The sequence below is a fragment of the Guillardia theta genome, assembly GCF_000315625.1.
Source record: "Guillardia theta CCMP2712 unplaced genomic scaffold GUITHscaffold_8, whole genome shotgun sequence".
NCBI classification, from domain to species: domain Eukaryota; class Cryptophyceae; order Pyrenomonadales; family Geminigeraceae; genus Guillardia; species Guillardia theta.
Window position 1 is genome coordinate 991276 of NW_005434666.1, and position 19057 is coordinate 1010332.

General features: G+C 54.7%; 5 protein-coding genes across 5 annotated transcripts; 2 read left to right on the forward strand and 3 right to left on the reverse strand.

Annotated features, from left to right (window-relative positions):
- Positions 1–3340: 3340 nt before the first annotated feature.
- Positions 3341–5687, reverse strand: GUITHDRAFT_84674 (hypothetical protein). Its single transcript, XM_005839637.1, has 12 exons — positions 5569–5687; positions 4898–5513; positions 4772–4846; positions 4639–4685; positions 4519–4588; positions 4375–4473; positions 4185–4235; positions 4061–4138; positions 3868–4005; positions 3709–3820; positions 3617–3651; positions 3341–3570 (listed from the first exon to the last, which is right to left on the reverse strand). The coding sequence occupies exons 1-12, from the start codon at positions 5673–5675 to the stop codon at positions 3499–3501; spliced, it is 1500 nt and encodes a 499-aa protein (XP_005839694.1). The 5' UTR covers positions 5676–5687; the 3' UTR covers positions 3341–3498.
- Positions 5688–7244: 1557 nt separating this feature from the next.
- On the reverse strand, positions 7245–7481 carry GUITHDRAFT_101869 (hypothetical protein; the record flags this gene model as incomplete). Its single annotated transcript, XM_005839638.1, has 1 exon — positions 7245–7481. One exon carries the CDS (start codon positions 7479–7481, stop codon positions 7245–7247), a length of 237 nt encoding a protein of 78 aa, XP_005839695.1.
- A 3323-nt stretch (positions 7482–10804) lies between these two features.
- GUITHDRAFT_65055 (hypothetical protein) lies at positions 10805–11104 on the forward strand (the record flags this gene model as incomplete). The annotated part of the gene is made up of 1 exon (XM_005839639.1): positions 10805–11104. A coding segment is annotated over one exon (300 nt), but the record flags the coding sequence as incomplete, so codon positions are not given.
- On the forward strand, positions 11093–11386 carry GUITHDRAFT_65053 (hypothetical protein; the record flags this gene model as incomplete). The annotated part of the gene is made up of 1 exon (XM_005839640.1): positions 11093–11386. A coding segment is annotated over one exon (294 nt), but the record flags the coding sequence as incomplete, so codon positions are not given.
- A 1644-nt stretch (positions 11387–13030) lies between these two features.
- On the reverse strand, positions 13031–18907 carry GUITHDRAFT_133739 (hypothetical protein; the record flags this gene model as incomplete). The annotated part of the gene is made up of 24 exons (XM_005839641.1): positions 13031–13139; positions 13347–13407; positions 13454–13496; positions 13651–13716; positions 14126–14192; positions 14355–14390; positions 14633–14730; positions 14915–14971; positions 15123–15171; positions 15250–15296; positions 15412–16497; positions 16542–16580; positions 16765–16860; positions 16938–16995; positions 17336–17415; positions 17615–17698; positions 17840–17896; positions 18034–18095; positions 18148–18193; positions 18244–18306; positions 18366–18419; positions 18575–18644; positions 18684–18743; positions 18852–18907. The coding sequence occupies 24 exons, from the start codon at positions 18905–18907 to the stop codon at positions 13031–13033; spliced, it is 2544 nt and encodes an 847-aa protein (XP_005839698.1).
- Between the last annotated feature and the right edge of the window lie 150 nt (positions 18908–19057).

A 19057-nucleotide genomic window follows, 5' to 3' on the forward strand; every position in this document is an offset into this window, starting at 1 on the left:
GGAGCGAGGAGAGAGCGCGGCTCGAGGCTGTCAAGGAGAGATATGGAAACTTTTCATGGTGAGCGCGGATTACCAGGCCCCGATCTGTCAAGCCCGACCGAGGAAGGAACGAGCGAGAGCTCTCCCTCCTCCTCCCTGCCGCCCCCGTAGATCTTGCCCAGGGGGCGTGTACACGCGGAGGCGGGAGTTGCTTCTGATTGTGTGCTTGCTAGAACAGAAAGAAGAACGAGCTAGTAAACATCCTGTACAGACTCCGTTCGTGACATGCTGAGAGGATGCAGAGAGGACTGCTGCATTCCTCTCACAGCCAATGTCCGCCTCTCACACACATACATAAGGTTTCAACTAGAGTGCTCGAAAGGCCTCTACAACAAGGCAAAGATCATTGACGAAGACAGGGCAAGAGCTCAGCCTCGTTGACAACTGACGTGCATGTGGACTCTTGGAGAGCATTGGTTGCCGCAAAGAGCGGTAGCCATGGCGCTGATACATCAAGCAGCATTCTAAAAGACCTAGTACGCGCGTGCTAACGTAGATGTTTGCTCTGGCAGAGGCCCGTGTTTCGTTCTTTAATGTGAATGTGTCGTTCACGTTACAGCTGTACACAGACCATCGTTAGTCTGCCTTCGCCGTGTCATATCAGCCGCCGAACAGACTCGTTCCATCGTGTTGCCATCACTTGGTGCATTGTAGCGGATGTGTACACTTGAGAGGTTCGAGACAGATGACTTCAAAGCTCGCACCATGACCCAGCATCACTGCATCCACCCGCGACCATCACTGCCTGATCTCCCTCAGTCAAGGAAAAACTCACTCACTGTCGTATTTTCACACATAGAGGCATTGTCTGTCTTGCCATCACAAAATGATCTGTTTGGTTGCTTCCGCTTTCAACACATACTCGTTATGACCATCTTGCTAAACATATCGTGACAGAAGGAGAGGATCGCAAAAATACCTACCAACCCACAACACTTGCCGCGAGGTACCTTGCCTCTCGGCTCCTCGGAGTCTCTCTTGCCTGCATCAGAAGCGTCGCTGCCAGTGCTTGTCAAGGGGCTCCTGCCGGGGTCTCAAGGACAACTCGTAGCTCGTTCCTGGCTTTGCCTTCTCCCAACTGAGCCAATCTGGTCTCATGGAAGCTACAGGTCGCTACATGGTCCTCGCGCTGTGTCAGGGCTCTCGTTCTGTTCAAGGCGAAGGGCTCCTGCTGACCCGCCTCCTGGCTCAAGTCCGAGCCTCGCGAGCCGCAGCTCCGGGCCTTGAGCCTTGCGACGCGGATGAGCTTGGAAGGAGGGGCGCGAGGGGCGTGAGAGGGGAGCTTCATGGAAGGAGAGGGAGGAAGTGAAGCCTTGTGAACCTTGCCAAGGAGCAGCACAGGCGTGTAGCACTCTACAACTTTTACGGAGATTTGAGTCAAGATCGTTGGTAAGACCCAAAGAGCCCCTTGACAAGCAGCGACGCTGCGGATGCGGGCAAGAGAGACTCCGAGGAGCCGAGAGGCAAGCTACCATGCGGCCACCAGGTGTAGAGATGCAGAGATAGCGAAGTTGTATAAGCATGAAATGAACCATCGATATTCATCTGGGAGATGAGTGATGGTATGTTAGAGTGTTTTGAGCATGCAGTGACTATGGATGCTGCCCTGAGCTCTTCAGGGCCGTACCAGGGGTTATGCGGAGGAAAGGTGGAGGAATGCAGATCAGCATGTGGTACATCTGTTGAGCATGCCTTGCCTGCCATGACTCGTGATTGCTCGAACGTATTTCCCTTATTTACAAAATCGTGAAAGCAATACAAATATAATGCGATACAAGCGTACCTACACGCCTCATCTCAGTCTTCATTCCTCACCTACACGCCTCATCTCAGTCTTCATTCCTCACCTACACGCCTCATCTCAGTCTTCATTCCTCACCTACACGCCTCATCTCAGTCTTCATTCCTCACCTACACGCCTCATCTCAGTCTTCATTCCTCACCTACACGCCTCATCTCAGTCTTCATTCCTCACCTACACGCCTCATCTCAGTCTTCATTCCTCACCGTACCTACACGCCTCATCTCGCTGAGTCTTCATTCCTCACCGTACCTACACGCCTCATCTCAGTCTTCATTCCTCACCTACACGCCTCATCTCAGTCTTCATTCCTCACCTACACGCCTCATCTCAGTCTTCATTCCTCACCTACACGCCTCATCTCAGTCTTCATTCCTCACCTACACGCCTCATCTCGCTGAGTCTTCATTCCTCACCGTACCTACACGCCTCATCTCAGTCTTCATTCCTCACCTACACGCCTCATCTCAGTCTTCATTCCTCACCTACACGCCTCATCTCAGTCTTCATTCCTCACCTACACGCCTCATCTCAGTCTTCATTCCTCACCTACACGCCTCATCTCAGTCTTCATTCCTCACCTACACGCCTCATCTCAGTCTTCATTCCTCACCTACACGCCTCATCTCAGTCTTCATTCCTCACCTACACGCCTCATCTCAGGCCTCTCAAGTCTTATAGTCTACCGGGTCTCCGACACTCAGCGCTGAGCAGTCGGCGGCCCGAGTAACTTGTGCCACGGTAGTTGTCGGCGCCGCCGGGCCGGGGACCGTATGATTTCTCTCCGAGGACTGTCGGACTCCGGGACTCCGGGATCAGAACTCTGAGGCGGGCCTTTGTCTTCTACCAGGGGTGGTGGATACAAGTACCTCCTTGACTGGTACCGTGACACTCGTATCTGACCTCTTGCTGCTTCGCGTGCTCCTCGTACTCCCGTCCTGCTCTGGTCCTCGAATTGGCTCGCTACACTTTCCTCCCTTCCCTTCCCTCCTATGCTGCTGACCTCCCTCCCCTTCCCACCTATGCAGCTGACCTCCTCCCCCTTCCCTCCTATGCAGCTGACCCTCCATGACTTGCCTCGTCTCCCTCCTCCCTCACACCAAGATCCCCCAGCACCCAAGTCCCAGGCCGATGGCGGAAGCTGCTTCGTTCTCGACAACATCCTCAAGGCCAGGCTCAAGGCCCGGAGCTGCGGGTTGCGAGGAGCGAGGAGAGAGCCCGGCGAGGGCTCGAGGCAGGAGCGGGTGAACAGGAGCTCTTGACTTTCAAGCTCCTTTCTGCCATGCCCGACCGAGGAAGAAACGAGCGAGAGCTCTCCCTCCTGCAGCCCTTGGGGAAGGCGCGAGCATGTAAATTTATCTTGTACTTACTCTACTAAGATTTCTCGTATCCTGTTCCTCGTCCGTATGCTGTCTCTCCCAGCGCAATCTCTTCCTCCCCTTCCCCCCGCCACCTCCTTATTGCCCCCTCCGACAAGAATGTCGCCTGCTCGCTCACAGACAAACAATCGTTTCCTTTATGTCTCCCTACAAACGACCAGCTTGCCCTCGTGGCCTCTCAACTTTAGCGCAATACAGAATCATGCCCTCGCGCCCTCCCCCGCTGCGTCTCCTCGTTCGTTGATACCTTCCTCCCCTCGTCAAGAAACCGAGGGCTTTCTAGCGACCTGAAAAGTGCATCGCTCCAGCATCGCTCTGAATGTCCTTGAACTCCCATCGACACACAGACGTCTGAGTGATCGCGTGTCAACAGCTTTCACCACACTCCAACACAAACCTTGATCTGAGTGTAGAAGTGCACAGAAGATTTGCCTGCATGCCCAAAGATTCGTCAGAGCACACACCGGCAACCCATCACAGTCTGCCGACCATAGAAGTGATGCTCTCCAAGGATAGAACCCTTCGACGAGCTCCAGCAGAAGAATGGGAGGGGAACAGGAACGGGCACATTGATGCCGATCTGCCCGACCTCGATCTCATGCTGCCAAGTTTCCCTTAGTCAAAGTCTCAACCGTCGTGCTTCTCTACCTGAAACTTTCTGGCGGCCCCTCCGTTCTGCGTGAAGAGAGCGACTCCGTTGCCCATGTCGTTGGCGTTTACGAAGTGGATGGCGGCTTCCAGCGAGTCCACGCATACAACGCTCAGCACGGGGCCGAAGACTTCCTCCTACCAGCGAGCAGAGCGTGTCAGCAGGCAGGTAGAGCTCAGCGTCTGCAAGGACCTTGTAGCAGGGCATGCTTGTCGTTACCCCAGAGATGATAGTCGGCCCGATGAAATTTCCCTTGTCAAATCCTTCCACCTTCATCCTTGCTCAGTTCCTGCAACATGCACCGCAAGCGCCTCACTTTCACTCCTCGCCCGTCCAGATCTAAAGTGGCGCCTGCGTCCACAGAAGCCTGCAAGTCCACCGTGACATCCTTGCTCCTTCTGTGAAGAGAGAGAAGCGAGGGAAGGGAGTAGAGGCCGAGGCAGACAGACAAAGGAGGGGCTGGGAGCGGGAGCTGGAGGCTGAAGCGCCGGAGGCAAACGAGAGACCTGAATGATCTGCTCGATCCTCTTGAGAGAGGCTTGACTGATCACAGGCCCGATGTCCGTGCCCTCTGCCGCTCCGTGCCCGACCCGGTACTCCTTGGCCTGCACTGCCCATTACCGATCGCACCTGTGTCTCTTCTCCTTTACCTTAGCTACGAACTCTGGGAGGAAGGAGCTCGCAGAGCCCACGAATACGCACACGCTGATCGCCATGCATCTGTTTCGCTCACTTCAGCATTGCCCAACCTAGGTTTCTCTCTACTCCACCTTTGACCAGCCGCTCCGAAGGCTGCTCCCAAGATTCCGTTGATGGCCTGAGCCGCAGCAAGTGAGAGACCAGGAGGAAGCGCAAGGGAGTCAGGAAGGAGGAGGGAGAGGAGAGGTTCGAGGCAGACAGCACCTGCTCCTTGTTAGCATCAGGCATCACCACCGCGTGGTTCTTAGCTCCCATGTTACACTGCACCCTCTTCCCCGCCTGGCGTCAAAGAAGAGTCAGCTCATCCAGACCTGTCCAGCTGAGCATCACCTTGGTGCACATGTCGTAGATGGCTCGGCCAACTAGGCTGCTTCCCACGAACGAGACTGCCCTGATCGCAGGATGGTTGCAAATGAAATCTGCCGCGTCCTTGCCGCCATGGAGGACACTCACGATCCCCTTGGGGAAACCGGCTTCGATAGCTAGCTTCACGATCATCATGCCCGCCGAGGGAACTTTCTCAGAAGGCTTGAGGATGAACGCGTTGCCTGTTCCCAGCGCGATCGGCATCATCCATAGAGGAATCATAGCAGGAAAGTTGAATGGGGCAATTCCACCGACGACGCCGAGGGGTTGACGGATGGTGAAGGTATCCATATCCCTACTGATCTGCTCCACTGCCTCTCCCATCATGAGCGTTGGCATCCCGAGACAGTGCTCGACTACTTCGATGCCTCTAGTGACATCTCCCAGTGCGTCGACCTTGGTCTTCCCGTTTTCTCTCACGATGACGTCAGCAATCCTGTCCTTGTGTTCCACCAGCAACGTCTGGAACTTGATCATGACCCTCGTCCTCTGCTGCACCGGGACTTCTCTCCATTTCTTCTGGGCCTCGCTGGCTGAATGCACTATCAGCTCCATCTCCTCTCTTGTCGAGCATGGCACCCTGTAGAAATCGATCATCTTTGTGTAAAGGTCGAATTCAAAAGCAATTTGGTTGCCTGCAAAGCACTTGTTGTGTACTTGGGTCCACGACATCAATCAAGTCACTCGAGACCGACGAAACTTCCTCTCCATTGATGATCAGGGGCAGTACTTTGACGTCCATGTTCGCTCTGCTGAGACATGAAGGCTTAGTGAGGTTCAACCTTCCAGCTGCCCACTCCCCCATACCATTAGAACATTTGGTTCAAAACTTCTACAGCCATTCCTCATCATTCAACCAATCCTATCATCGTATTCCCTCTTGTCTCCGCCCTTCTCCTTTCTGGCTTCCTTCATAAATCCATTTTCCCTTGACGATCCTCCCTTTTCTGTATCGCTTCCTCACACCCATCACTACCACCCTCCCTTCCCTCTCCCTCCCTCCCTCTGCCCTTTGACTCTCTCATCTCTCCTCTCCTCTCTCTCCTTTCTCTCCTCTCTCTCTCCTTTCTCCTCCCTCTTCTCTATTCTCTCCTTCCCTCCCTCCCCTCTCCCTCCCTCCCTCTCCTGCAACAAACTTGCAACAGTGCTCTTATAACCTCGACCCACCCCCTATCTTCACCATTATGAGACCCTACCCTGCCTTGGCTGCTGCAACGCCTCAGTGATCACGCCGGCGGGCCCGGCGCCCGGCCGGGGCCGCCGGGTCGGGCCGGGCCCGGGCCGGGATGAGATCACACGGCCCGTCGGCGACGGTCACCCGTACAGTTGACTTGTAGTACTACAATGGCGGCGCCCCGTACTGTAACGCCGGTTTCAATGGCTCGGCCCTCGGCCCTGAAGGCCGCAGTCGGAGCCCTCAGCCAAGCACTGCCAGACTGACACCGAGGCTGTGAAACAGTCTGATGACCGTAGGCTCAAGTGATGAAGGGCGTGCTCCGAAAGCCTCGGATCCAGCAGGAGTCGAGCGAGAATGGACATCATTCAAGAACTGTTCCTGACACATCATGGCATCCGCTGGCATCATGGCACTGCCGCATGTAACTAGTAAGCCTGCCAGGCTGAGTGCAGAGGATATTGGAGCCTGAGGACTCCGAGCGAAACCGTGGCATATGCTAGTGGAGAACGAAGAGGAGAAGGAGGCAGAGAATCGGTTATGGCAGGGAAGGCCAAGTAGAAGCATCGGCCCGGACCTCTCGAGGAGCCAAGTTGACTCTCGTACCGTGACAGCTAGGATAGCCTGATCCGCTCCTCCCGCAAGTCACGAGTCGTCGAGGAGAGCCTGAAGGTTGCGCTCTAATTGCATGTCCTCAGAAGCTGCCGATACGCACAGCCTCCTCTCTCCTCCCACGACCGTGGGGGTCAAAGAGTTGAGGGAGTAGCTGCGCACTACCTCTTTGAGTCGTACCAGACAATCTCCAGCATGACTCGACCTCTCCTAGTCCTTCGAGCCCCGTCTGTTCTTCTCTCCGTCTCCTGTCTGCGATCTCGAGCGTAATGTGCCCACTGGTCTACCATCGCATGCATACACCGGATGATCGACCTTGAGTCAGATACTGTTAGATCCCTACCCTTCAATCATGAGATTTCGGATGCTCGCGATATGCAATGTGGTGAGTGACACGGTTGAGGGAAGGAGTAGATCAGGGAATAGTCTTTCCTTGTTGCTTTGACACCATGCTTTAATCCACACAAACTAATGTACACGTCTTCAAAATATCAGTAAACAAAATCGAAAATGTCTAATGCTGCGCTAGATAATACTCGGGGCCTCCCCAGGGCGTTCCTGAGCTTTCTGTCTTGCCTTGAGGATGTTCTTGAGAACAAAGTTGCTGCTCTCAAGGCCGTTGGGTTTCGCGGTCATGGCTGAGCGATGCTGCAGCGCGGCGGGGGCAGCTTCTTTCACAGGGCGTTGTTGAGGCTCGGCGGTGTTGCTATCCGCATGGAGGTCGACGATGCGAATGGATCTTGAGGATTCGACGAGCTGCATTGCAGATTTGTTTCGAGAAGGAGAGGAGGAGAAACGAGCTAACAGAGGTCGTGAGTATTTGCAGGACGTGGGAGCAGGACAGGCGCGGGGATGTAGCGGAGGGATGCTGGACAGCTCCTGTAATAGCCAGGGAATGCTCTAGAACCCGTATTTTAAAACACTTTTCAAACTTAAAACTAATTTAAATTCAAGTCCGTACTCCACGCCGTTTCGTTTGTAGCAAATTGTTTACTTAAGTTTGTTCAGTGGTAAAGAGCTCTTTACTGCCAGGTTGCGTACCCCTCCTATTCAAGCAACTACACCCGTACCCTCTTAACTGTCATGGCATTCTTTTTTCCTCATGCACCCGTAACCCTCGTAATCGCCCAAAACCGTGACCCCTTCCACCCCTCTGTTGGCCTCTTGTGGCGCACGGACCGCATAGTGCCATGACCCGGAGCTCCGAGATCGCTCGCGAACATGCAACCCTTTACTCCCCTTACTCCGGGAGCCATCAACGAACCGTCGCGATAAATAGCCGTGGACCTGCACCCCCACTTTCGTCCTATCTGATGCACCCCCTGGTATGACTGCAGTGACCTGCCAGTACGTCTGGTACACTTTTGCAACAACATCAATCTCGGGAGGGGTGGGGTGCAGTTGGGCTATTACAGGCAAAAGGTAGGGTTTTATTAGGGCCATTTCCCAGTGCGGTGGGGGGTGGGGTTGGAGCATTGTTATGCCGTAAAGTGGAAGGGGTCCCTTTGCCGTGTCACTGCCGAGACGTGATGAAAAGGTCGTCGGTGCTGCCGTGACCCAGAGCGAGTAATAATAGTAATAAAAGTCCATGGTGGCCGCTGAGTAGTATTTTGGTTAGTAGTAAAGGGACGCAGCTCGTTCTGATAAGTTTAACTTAACTTTGAGTGAAGAGAACTGCCAGTGAGTTTGACCCGGCCGTGTTTGACCAACAATTTATCTCCTGATTGTCCTCGTACTGATTTTTAACTTAACTCTTCGGCGGAGGCCACCGCGACATCGCTGGCACGGCCGCGCGGGGACTTGTCCTGCGCGCCGTTAAGTGAAGGTATCAGTTAAGTTTGGGGGACAGCAGTCGGCCGGATTGGGTTTGGTTCTCGCTGTCTTTTCTCTTCTCGCCGTTTGGTCTGTGCGACAGTGTCAGGGTCCTCGACTCTCCTGATTGTCCTCGTACTGATTTTAACTTAACTTTGAGTAAAGCACTGCCGTCAACTTGCCTCCTCGTCTCTCCTGATTGTCCTCGTAATGATTTTTAACTTAACTTTGAGTAAAGGCTCCTTTTCAGTACCGCCGTGCCTCATTCGCCCTAGCCGGGCCCGGGCCCGGAATCAGCCCCGGCGGGCCCGCCGTGCACTGGTGATCGGACTGACCCGGGCCGGCCCTCCGATCCTTCGCCGGGACCGACTCCGGCGGCGAGTTTTACTCGGCGAGTAGTCTTCTTTACTCGGCGAGTGGAGTATGGTCAGCCGGCGTTCGCGGCATCCGGAATGCGACTCCCGCATGCCCGGGAATTTAATGCGTGGAAGCGGAAGGGATGAGGGAAGAGCAGAGGGTGCGAGTGTTTGCTGAGAGAGAAGCAGGAGAGGATCAGGGAAGGGAAGGGAAGGGAAGGGAAGGGAGAGGAGGGGAGGGGAATATTGGTGTGTACAAGGATACATGGAGGAAGGAGCTATCGCTCATTAGCACCCCTGGAACGGAAAACACGATACTGTAGTTAAGGGCAGCGCGCTTGCTCGCTGAAAATGCCTCAGAGCCATCAGGCTATTGGTTTGCAATGCTTGCTTGTTGCCATGAGCGTTCTGATCCATGCGAATGATGGGATGGGTCAACGGGGTATGACAACACCTTTGTCGCTCCCTCCCCGTGGCAAGGCCTCAAGGCCATGCTGGAGACCAGCCCTCCGGCTGTCAATGCGGGGAGGGAGAGAGATTGAGGAGCCCAAGAAGGGCAAGAAAACCAAGGAGAGCAAGAAGAAGGTGGAATCAAAGATCAAAAAGAAAAAGTCGTCGGGATCCGCCAACACAAAGTCACTTCACAAGGAGAGGTCTTCCAAGAATCGTGAAGGAATTGCCAAGAAGTCAAAGGAGACACATGAATCATCTACCAAGAAGTCAAAGGAGAAACATGAAGCATCTACAAAGAAGTCAAAGGAGAAACATGAAGCATCTACCAAGAAGTCAAAGGAGAAACATGAAGGAACTGCCAAGAAGTCAAATGAGAAACATGAAGAATCCGCCATGAAGTCAAATGAGAGACATGCTTTGCAACAGGCAATGCTCCATGATTGGGTACTCAGACAGCTTGCTCGGTCGCACATGGTGGTCCCCCCGAACACGACGAAGGCTGAGATCAGCAACAACACGTTGAATCGCGCTACATCTGAGTTGAAAGCTGAGGAAAACAAGACAGAGGCTGAAAACTTCTCCTCCTTGACCTTGTTTGTTGGCAATCTCCCAAAGAACGTGTCGAACAGTGAGTTGAGAGAGTTGTTCTCCTCCTGCTATCCTCAGAACTCCGTGACGATCAACTTCCGGATCCCCTACAACAAGGAAGGGCTGGGGAAGGGCTTCGCATTCGTCACCATGCCAGACCGCGAGACGCGGCTCAAGTTCATGGCAATGGCAGGAACGAAGTTTGCGGGGAGGAAGATATGTGTAAAGGCCTCGAAGAAGCCAGTCCCTTGTGACACAGTATTTGTTTCCAACTTCCCGGTCGGTTTTGCAGATGCTGAGCTGAAGGAGTACTTTTCAGCCTGTGGCGAAATCGTTGAGATTCGATCGTCAAGCTCGTACGCCCAGCACGAAACCAGCTCCCCTTCAGCTGAAGAAGCTGACTGGCACTTTGTCAAGTTCGCTGAAGAGGCAGCTGCAGAAAAAGCCGCCGGCATGCACGGAGCTGTGCTACAGGGTCGTCCGATCATCGTTGACTATGCTGAGAGTCTACGAGCACTGCCTGAAGCTGAGGGAGGCAAGAGCAGGGGACAGAGCGACAAGAAGATGGGGGATGGAGGAGACGCTGAGGGGGAGGAGGAGGACAGGAGGTTCGAAGGCCTGACAGACACATTGAAAATCTCGAATCTCGACTATGGGATCAAGGAGGAGGAATTGAAGAAATCGTTCGCTGACTGCGGGGAGATCCGTGGGATCGAGTGGGGGCTGGACATGAGGAGAGGGCTATTTCTTGGTCATGCTTTTATCATCTTTGCCGACCCTTCCTCCGTATCGACCGCCATGGCCGTTCCGCGGACCTGTCTGGGGAAAGAATTGTTTATGGACCCTGTTGAAAGCAGAGCATTCCTCTTCTCTGATATGGAGGAAGGCTCCAAGGTCACGAGGGGGACGGTGGGACGGAGCGCCCCGGTAGACTGCAGGACAGTCTTCGTGTACAACCTTCCTCCAGGCACTGAGGAGGAGGAGATCCGCTCGCTGCTGGAGGGCTGCGGGAACATCCAGGGCGTTCGGATCAACCAGACGGCTATCTCGCGCACCGGAATCCCTTCCTCTTTCGCCCATGTCGACTTCGAAACGCACGAGCAGGCGCTGCGGGCGATCGAGCTGAGGGGGCAGGACGTGGGAGGGAGGAGCGTGGGACTGACCATGTCGCATGCCCCCAGTATCACCAGGTCACACAAGGACTCGTTCTTCCTCGCTGGTCAGAAGCCCCCGGGCTGCCGGACGATATTCATGGGGAACCTGCCGTTCAGCGTCAAGGAAGGAGAGGTCCGAGCGCTGCTGGCTGACTGCGGGCCCATCGAGTCGCTGCGGTGGGGGGAGCAGGAGGGAGCGTTCAAGGGGTTTGTGCACGTCGTTTTCACGCACTCGGAGGCAACAGACATGGCGGTGAACAAGTCTGGGAGCTTGCTGAAGGGGAGGAGGATCAAGATCGATTACGGAGTGGAGGAGAGGAGGAGGAGGAGGAAGGAGGAGAAGCCTCCAGTCTGCCGGTCAGTGCACGTGTCGAACCTGCACCATGGGGTGAGCGAGAGGCTGCTGAGGAAGCAGTTCGAGCAGTGCGGCGACATCGAGAACATAGAGCTCAGCCACGACAGGAGGACGGGTGAGTTCCGAGGGTACGGCTTCATCAGGTTCGAGGAGGAGGACGCGGAGGAGGCGGCAGAGAAGGCCTTGAAGCTGTCAGGGACAATGCTGCTGGGGAAGGAGATAGTGGTGCGGTACAGCAGCAGGGACTGGCTGGAGCAGAAGACTGTGTACAAGGACGCGTACTCCATCTCCCTGACAGGCCTCACCAAGGCGATGAGCCGGTCGGCGATCCAAGAGGTGATGAGCTGTTATGGAGCGATAGACGACTTTCGGTGGTCCAGCAGCAGGCTGGCAAGGAAGGGGTCCAAGGACTTGCCTCCTCCAGGGTTCAAGGGGAAGGCGTATATCCGCTACGCTAGGAGGAAGAGCGCAGCTGCGGCGATCGCAGACGGGACGGTGCAGATTGGGATGGAGGAGGTGAAAATAGGGGCAGCGCACGATAGTCAGCGAGACTTTGTGAAGAAGCCCAAGATAGGCAAGACTCGGCTGCCGCACTGGCACCCGCAGTCGGTCTACAGCAGGAAGAAACGAAGGAAGAGGATGATGGAGAGTGTGCAAGGGCGGCCTGGGGAGAGGGCAGGGCAGTAGGGAACAGAAGAGAGTTGTGGTTGAAGTGTTTTCTTGCACCGTGATGGACCAAAAAAGTAGCTCTGACTACCTGTGAGGACTTCGCCTCTGCTCTCCTACTCTGTCTCCTCCCGTTTCCTCCCTCTCCGCTCCTCGTTATACCATGGCCTTCCTGTTGATGGTCGTGGTGTACTGCCAACTCATCAGTACCTTCGTGCCTGCGAGAGGAGGACAAGGGACATGCGGAGGTGGTGGGGATGGAACTCAGGGGACTCAAGGACCAGGACATTATAGGACAAAATGAGTCAGGAGGAGGAGGAGATGGCGAAAAGGGAGGGGGGAGAGGAGGAGGAGGGAGAGAGGAGGAGGAGGAGGAGGAGGAGGAAGAGGGAGAAATCACCATCTCTCCGTTGCTTCTTTCAAGCTCCAGACGCACGGGAGTTCCTTCGATGCCCTGGATGAGCGAGAAGACTGCGTCGAGAGGGAGCGACTACCAAGATGGTCAGAAAAGAAGTAGAGGAGGGGGAACAGGAGCAGATGATGATGAGGAGGAGGAGGAGGAGAAAGAGGAGGAGGAGGAGGAGGAGGAGGAAGGCAACCTCAACGTGCTTTCCGTCAACTGTGTGAAGGATGTCGTTCACAGAGACGTGCCCCTGGTCGCTTGCTGCTCCTCCCGTCACAACCTCGAGGATGTAAATCTTGTCCGCGTGCGTCCGATGATCGTCCTGCGCAAACCTGAACCTCCGACAAGCTCGTTCTCCCTCTTTCCCCCTCTGCCCCTCCCCGCATTTCGTTTCTTCCTCCTGCTCTTGTTCCCACTCCAGCTGATCCTCCTCCTCTTCCTCCTCCTGCGCCTTGCCCTCTTCATCCTCCTCCCCCTGCTCCTCCTCCACCTCCCCTTCTTCCTCCTCGTTTTTCCTGCTTCCTCTATCGAGTTCTCACCTCGAACTTGCCCAGCAGGAGACCAACTCCTGCGCGCTTGGGAGGAGGAGCTGCGAGCTTCGTGCGATTCTTTTCCAGCTCCTCAAGCTTCTTTCTGCTATGACGGTAAAGAGATGCCGAAGGAGGAGGAGGAGGAGGAGGAGGAGGAGGAGGAGGAGGAGGGGGTAGCAGGTGAGAGTGCAGGTGAGGAAGGGGGAATAGGGACAGAAAGAGGGAAGGGAGGATGTGGAGGAAAACACAAGAGAAGAGAAATGGAGGAAGGAAGAAGGAAGAAGGAAGAAGGAGGGAGGAGGGAGGTGACCTCAACGCAGCTAGCTCCTCCTCACATCCGCAGCTCTTGTTCCGGAGGAGCTCTTTCTCAGCTGCTTCCCAGCTTAGCCCAAGAATCAGCTCAGAGAAGCAGCAGACCTTGAAGATCGCGAAGCTCTCTGTCCATCTCCGCGATCTTTTTCTGGAGTGCTGTAAGAGCGGCGTCGAGCAATGGGAAGCAGGATGGTGGAATAATGAACAGGAGCAGGAGGGAGAGGAAGGGGAGGAGCAGGAGATGTGGAGGGGACTGAGGAGGAGCAGGATGAAGGAGAAGTAGAGTAGCGAGAGAAGATAACCTTGAGATCTTCGGCTTGTCGGCGAGCGTTGTCCCTCTCTTGCTCTGCTTTCTTGAGAGCCTCTTCCTGCGTGGATGAAGGTGAACATCAATGAACTCGATGAAAGTGAAGAGATGAGAGCGGGGGAGGGAAGAGGAATTAACGACAGCAACGAGAGGGAAAGAGGTGAAGAGCCATGAAGGAGCAAGGGAGCAAGATGAAGGAGGAAGGAAGAAACGCAGAAGGGAGGAGAGGAGAGGAGGGGAGGGGAGAGGAGACGAGAGGAGAGGAGAGGAGAGGAGAGGAGACGAGAGGAGAGGAGGGGAGAGGAGAGGAGAGGAGAGGAGAGGAGAGGAGAGGAGAGGAGAGGAGAGGGGAGGAGAGGAGGGCAGGAGAGGAGAGGAGAGGAGAGGAGAGGAGGGGAGAGGAGAGGAGAGGAGAGGAGGAGAAGAGGAGGGCAGGAGAGGAGCAAGCCGAGGCCTTTCCTCTTTCGTACCAGTGAAAGAAGTTTCGCTCGGAGTTTCTCAAGAGCAGACGAAAGATCCTCGACTGATTTCGCCAGACTGGGAAGAGTGAGAAGAAAGCAAAGAGAAGCTGACATTCCTTCAACCAGCTCAAGGCATCATCTCCATCGACAACCGATGTAAACATGAATGATATCATCATCATCACCACCACCACCACCACCACCACCACCACCACCACCACTACAACCATCGTCTTACCTATCTTTCTCCAGAAGGACAGCAGAATATTTCGCGCTGTTTGTCATATTAGCCAGGCAGCGAAACGTTCATCTCAATCAAAGTGATAAAATTTGTACAACTTTTCCTCCTCCTCCTCCTTGTCCTTCTCCTTGTCCTCCTCCTTGTCCTCCTCCTTGTCCTCCTCCTCCTACAACTACTACAACTACTACTACTACTACTGCTGCTGCTGCTGCTGCTGCTGCTGCTGCTGCTGCTGCTGCTACTACTTGTCCATCGCTATCCTACGACATTCTCACCTCAGCTCGGACAACTCTTTCTTCAATTTCTCCGTCTCCCTCTTCGCGGTATGGGCTTCTGCCTCAAGCTTGTTCGCCCGATCGTTCGCTGACGAGATCTGCACGACCCCAGCTCAGCCCCAACAGAGCAGCAGCTCGAGAGCCTTGCCTGACGGTCACAAGAGAGATGAGCAGCTCTTATGTCGTCCCGCTCTTTCTCAGCTCTGCCCGATGTCAGCTGGAGACTTCAGATCTTCTCCTCTCTCACTTTGTGCAGTTTGCCTCCTCTTCTGCAGCCTTCACCTTCCACCTCCTGGCCTCATCCTCGAACCTCGCGCAGTCCTTCAGCAGCTGTTGCATCTGCGGGAGAGGTTGAGAAGGAGAGGGAAAGGGAGCGCAAGTAGCGAGAAGAACGCAGGAAGGAGGAGAGGAGGAGAGGGGGAGAGGAGGAGAGGAGGAGAGGGGGAGATCGCTCAAAGGAGCTAGGAGGGGTATGACAGCACGTGTCGACCTTGGCCTCAGACTCTTTCAGAAGCTTCTCAGCTTCTTCCTTCTGCTCCCTGCGATCACTCCTGTCAAAGTTTCCCACCTCCCTCTCCCCTCCCCGTCCTCCTCCTCCTCCTCCTCTTCAATCTGACCTTATGACCTCCAAGTTCCGCTCAGCAATTCGCTTCAGCTCAGCTTCCTGCCTCCAACGTCAGCATCTATTTCTCCGCTCCTCCTCTCCTCCCTGCCTCCCCTCTCCCCGCCTTCCCCTCCTCCTCCCCGAGCTACTCTCTTCCTGCAGCCTTGGCTCTCACCTTAGCGACTCTCTCCTCAGCTTCTCTTCTCGCCATCATCTCGCTCTGCGTCGCTTTCTCGGCTGCTTTCCTCCTCTCCTCCACCTCTGCCTTTGACTTCTCCGCAGCATCTGCTCGATCTGTCGCACTTCTCAGCTGCTCCTCGCACTTTCTCAGCTTCTCGTGCTCGTCGTTCAGCCTGTCGATGGACTGCTGCAGCTTCCTTGCCAGCTCCTGGGCCATCCCCTCCGCCTCTCCCTTTGCCTTTCTCGCCGCTACAAGTTCCAGCTCCATCCTCCTGAGCGACTTCACCGCCTCCTCCAGCTCATGGCTTTCCTTTTCCAGCTTCCTCTCGAGCTCCCTGGAGATCTTCTGTGCCTTCTCCCTCTGCTCTTTTGCCTCCTGTAGCTCCTTCAACATCTTTGCCAGCCGCTCCTCAGCTGATCGGAGCAGAGAGCTCTCCTGCATCAGCTTCTCCTGAACCTTCCTCCTCTCTTCGTACGCACTGTCCCTCTCCTTCTCCACCTCCAGCCGAGCGTACGTTGCTGCTACTGCTGCCTCCTCTGCCAGCAGGCACCGAGCTGCCTCTCTTCCAGTATCCTCCTCCGCCATCCTCCTCGCCTTGGCCTCTGCAGAGCACTTTGCCTCTGCCACCTGTCGTGCGTCCTTTTCCCTCCCCAGCTCGTGCTCCAGCTCCTCCAGCTTTGAACGGAGGTCTGACAGCGCCATCTCGAGCTGCTCGACCTTGGGTCGCAGGTCGGGGTAGGAGGGCGCCGACGCACCGAGTCGCACGGGTCGCTTTCTCCTTAGCTCCTCTAGTTCCTCCAGCAGCTGGGAATTCTCAGCTCGCAGCTGGACAAGTGTCTGCTGGGCATCCCCCAGCTGCTCCTTGGTGGCCCGATGGCTCGAAACCTCTGCGAGGATCTGCTTCTCAGCTGACATCCTCTCAGCGTGCTCGTTGTCCCTCTCTTGCTGGAGCTGCTGCTGGAGCAAGACTGCCTCCTTCAGCTCGACCCGAACGTCTTCCAGCTGCTGCGCAAGCTCTGCATTCTTCCTTTTCAGCCTCTCGAGCTCCAAGAGCAGCTGGGCAACTTTCTCCTGCTCCACCTGGCGCAGATGTCAGCTCCCTTGAGTCTCCAGCAGACGCCCACCTTGACTTGATTGAGTGCCTCTTGCAAGTTCGACTTCTCCTGCAAACGACGCAATGGGGTGAGGGAGAAGTGAAGGAACTTGCGGGTCGAGAGAGGAGAGGGGGAGAGGGTTGAGCATCAAGGAACAGCAGTAGCGGGATCAGAGAGGTTTAACTAGTGGATGGGAAGAAGATGAGGAGCAAGCCGGAGACAGAAGGGTTGGGAAGGAACGGGTTGATCTCACGATCTGGAGCTGCTTCTTGGCTGAGGAAGCCTCCACTTCTGCCTGCTGCCGGAGATTTTGCTGAGCACGAAGATCCACCTGGAGCTTCTTCATTTCCTGCAAAGATCCATCAGAGCAAGTCAGACGAGAGGAAGAGGATGAAAAAGAAGGCAAGAGGAGGAGAGTCCGAGAACCTCGATCGCTGCCTGTCTAGCTCGCTCAGCTTCTTCCTTCAGCTGCTCTGCTTCTTTCCTGCTTAAGGATCAAGGAGATTGCATGGAGAGAGAGGAGCGAGACAAGAACAAGAATGACACAAAAGGGGAGAGAAAGAGGAGACAAGAGAGGGGAGCAGAGCAGAGCAGAGCAGAGCAGAGCAGAGAAGAGAAGAGCAGAGCAGAGCAGAGCAGAGCAGAGCAGAGCAGAGAGGAGAGGAGAGGAGAGGAGAGGAGAGGAGAGGAGAGGAGAGGAGAGGAGAGGAGAGGAGAGGAGAGGAGAGGAGAGGAGAGGAGAGGAGAGGAGAGGAGAGGAGAGGAGAGGAGAGGAGAGGAGAGGAGAGGAGACAGGAGACAGGAGACAGGAGAAGAAAACTCACGTTCTTGTTTCCGCAAGTGTCTTGGCATCTTCTGCCTTCTTGACCTTCTCCTCAGCAGCTCGAATTTCCTTCAATGCAACCTGCAAGGGCATAAGGGAAACAGCAGAAAACCAAGAGGAAAGGATAAGAAAGAAAAGATATGGTACGCAGAGGGAGGAGAAAATGAAGACAGAATAGAGGACGAGGACGAGGACGAGGAAGAGGAAGAGGACGAGGACGAGGACGAGGAGAAAACAGGACAGTGGTCAAGGTGGGCAACGGAGGACTACAACAAGAGACCTCCAACTCTCGGATTTTCTCTTCTGCTCTCTTCTCTGCCTCAATCTTGCGTTCAACAGCAGCTGCTTGTGCCTCCTCGGCTTCCTGCAAGAGAGTGAGAAGGAGGAGGACAAGAAGGTGGTGGAGGAGGTGGAGGAGGAGGACGAGAAGGGGGTGGAGGAGCTGGAGGAGGAGGAGGAGGAGGAGGAGGAGGAGGAGGAGGTCAGTGCAGATGCAGAAACGGACCTTCTTCATTTTCTTCTCCAGCTCCATCATTTCCTCGAGCTTCTTTCTAGACTGGAGCTGAAGGAGAATTGGGGAGTTAGAGATGTTATGGAGAAAGGTTAAGAGAAGGAGCAGGAGGAGCAGGAGGAGCAGGAGCAGATGCAGGGGCGGTAGGGAGACAGGATTGGTGTTAGCGGAATATCAGCATGACTCACATCAGCCTGGATCTTGTCTTTCAAGTTCTGTATCTCCGTCATCTTTGACCTCAATTCCGATTCTGCACAACTCCCATCAAAACGCACATGACGACGATCTCATGATGTTCTCACGGAGTTCGTTGAGGTTGTCAAGAGCATCTGATCGCTCTTTCTCCGCCTACAAAGTGCATCGTTACCTATTGAAGGCAAGAACACTCTGTGTTGCACCTGAGCAAGTTTTCTGCTCACTTCCGCGAGGTTCTCTTTCATCCAGCTCTCTTGCATCAGGGCCTGTCATGATCATCATCTCTCTCGTCATCGTTTCTATCTTGTGAATCCTCTCCTCTCACCTTTTTCTTCGCATCTTCAGCTTGTTCAGCTCTCAGATCAGCGTCTTTGACCGCCTGCATGACATGAATTTACCACCCCTCTCCTCAAATCTTCTCCCATAACCAGCACCGCCATATCATCATCATCACCACCACCACGCGCAGCACCACCACCAACTCCTCCTGCTCCTCCTCCATCGTCAACAGAAACAGCTATATCAACACTTTACTTGATCATCACCAACACCAACACCAACACCAACACCAACACCAACACCAACACCAACACCAACACCAACACTGTATCATCGTCATCTCAATCATCATCAAATGAACTACCTGTTCATGAAGTGATACAACTTCCTCGGCCCTTCTCCTTCCTTCCAGTGCAGCATCCGCCTAAAGCAAAGTGAGAAGACAAGGAGCGAGAGCAAAAGAGATAGAATCATTCAGATCAGCAGCAGCAGCAGCAGCAGCAGCAAACTGTTGGAAAGTACAACAGAAAACCTTCTCGTCGGCGACTTTACGAGCCTGTCGCTCATCATCGAGATTCTTCTCGGCATGAAGTTTGAGATCTTGAATGACAGAAATCTACTCAAAAATTGATATTCATATCATCATCATCTCCTCCTCCTCCTCCTGCTGTTCCTCCTCCTCCTCTTTCTCCTCCTCCTCCTCCTCCGCTTCTTCCTACTTCTCCTCCTCCTCTCGCA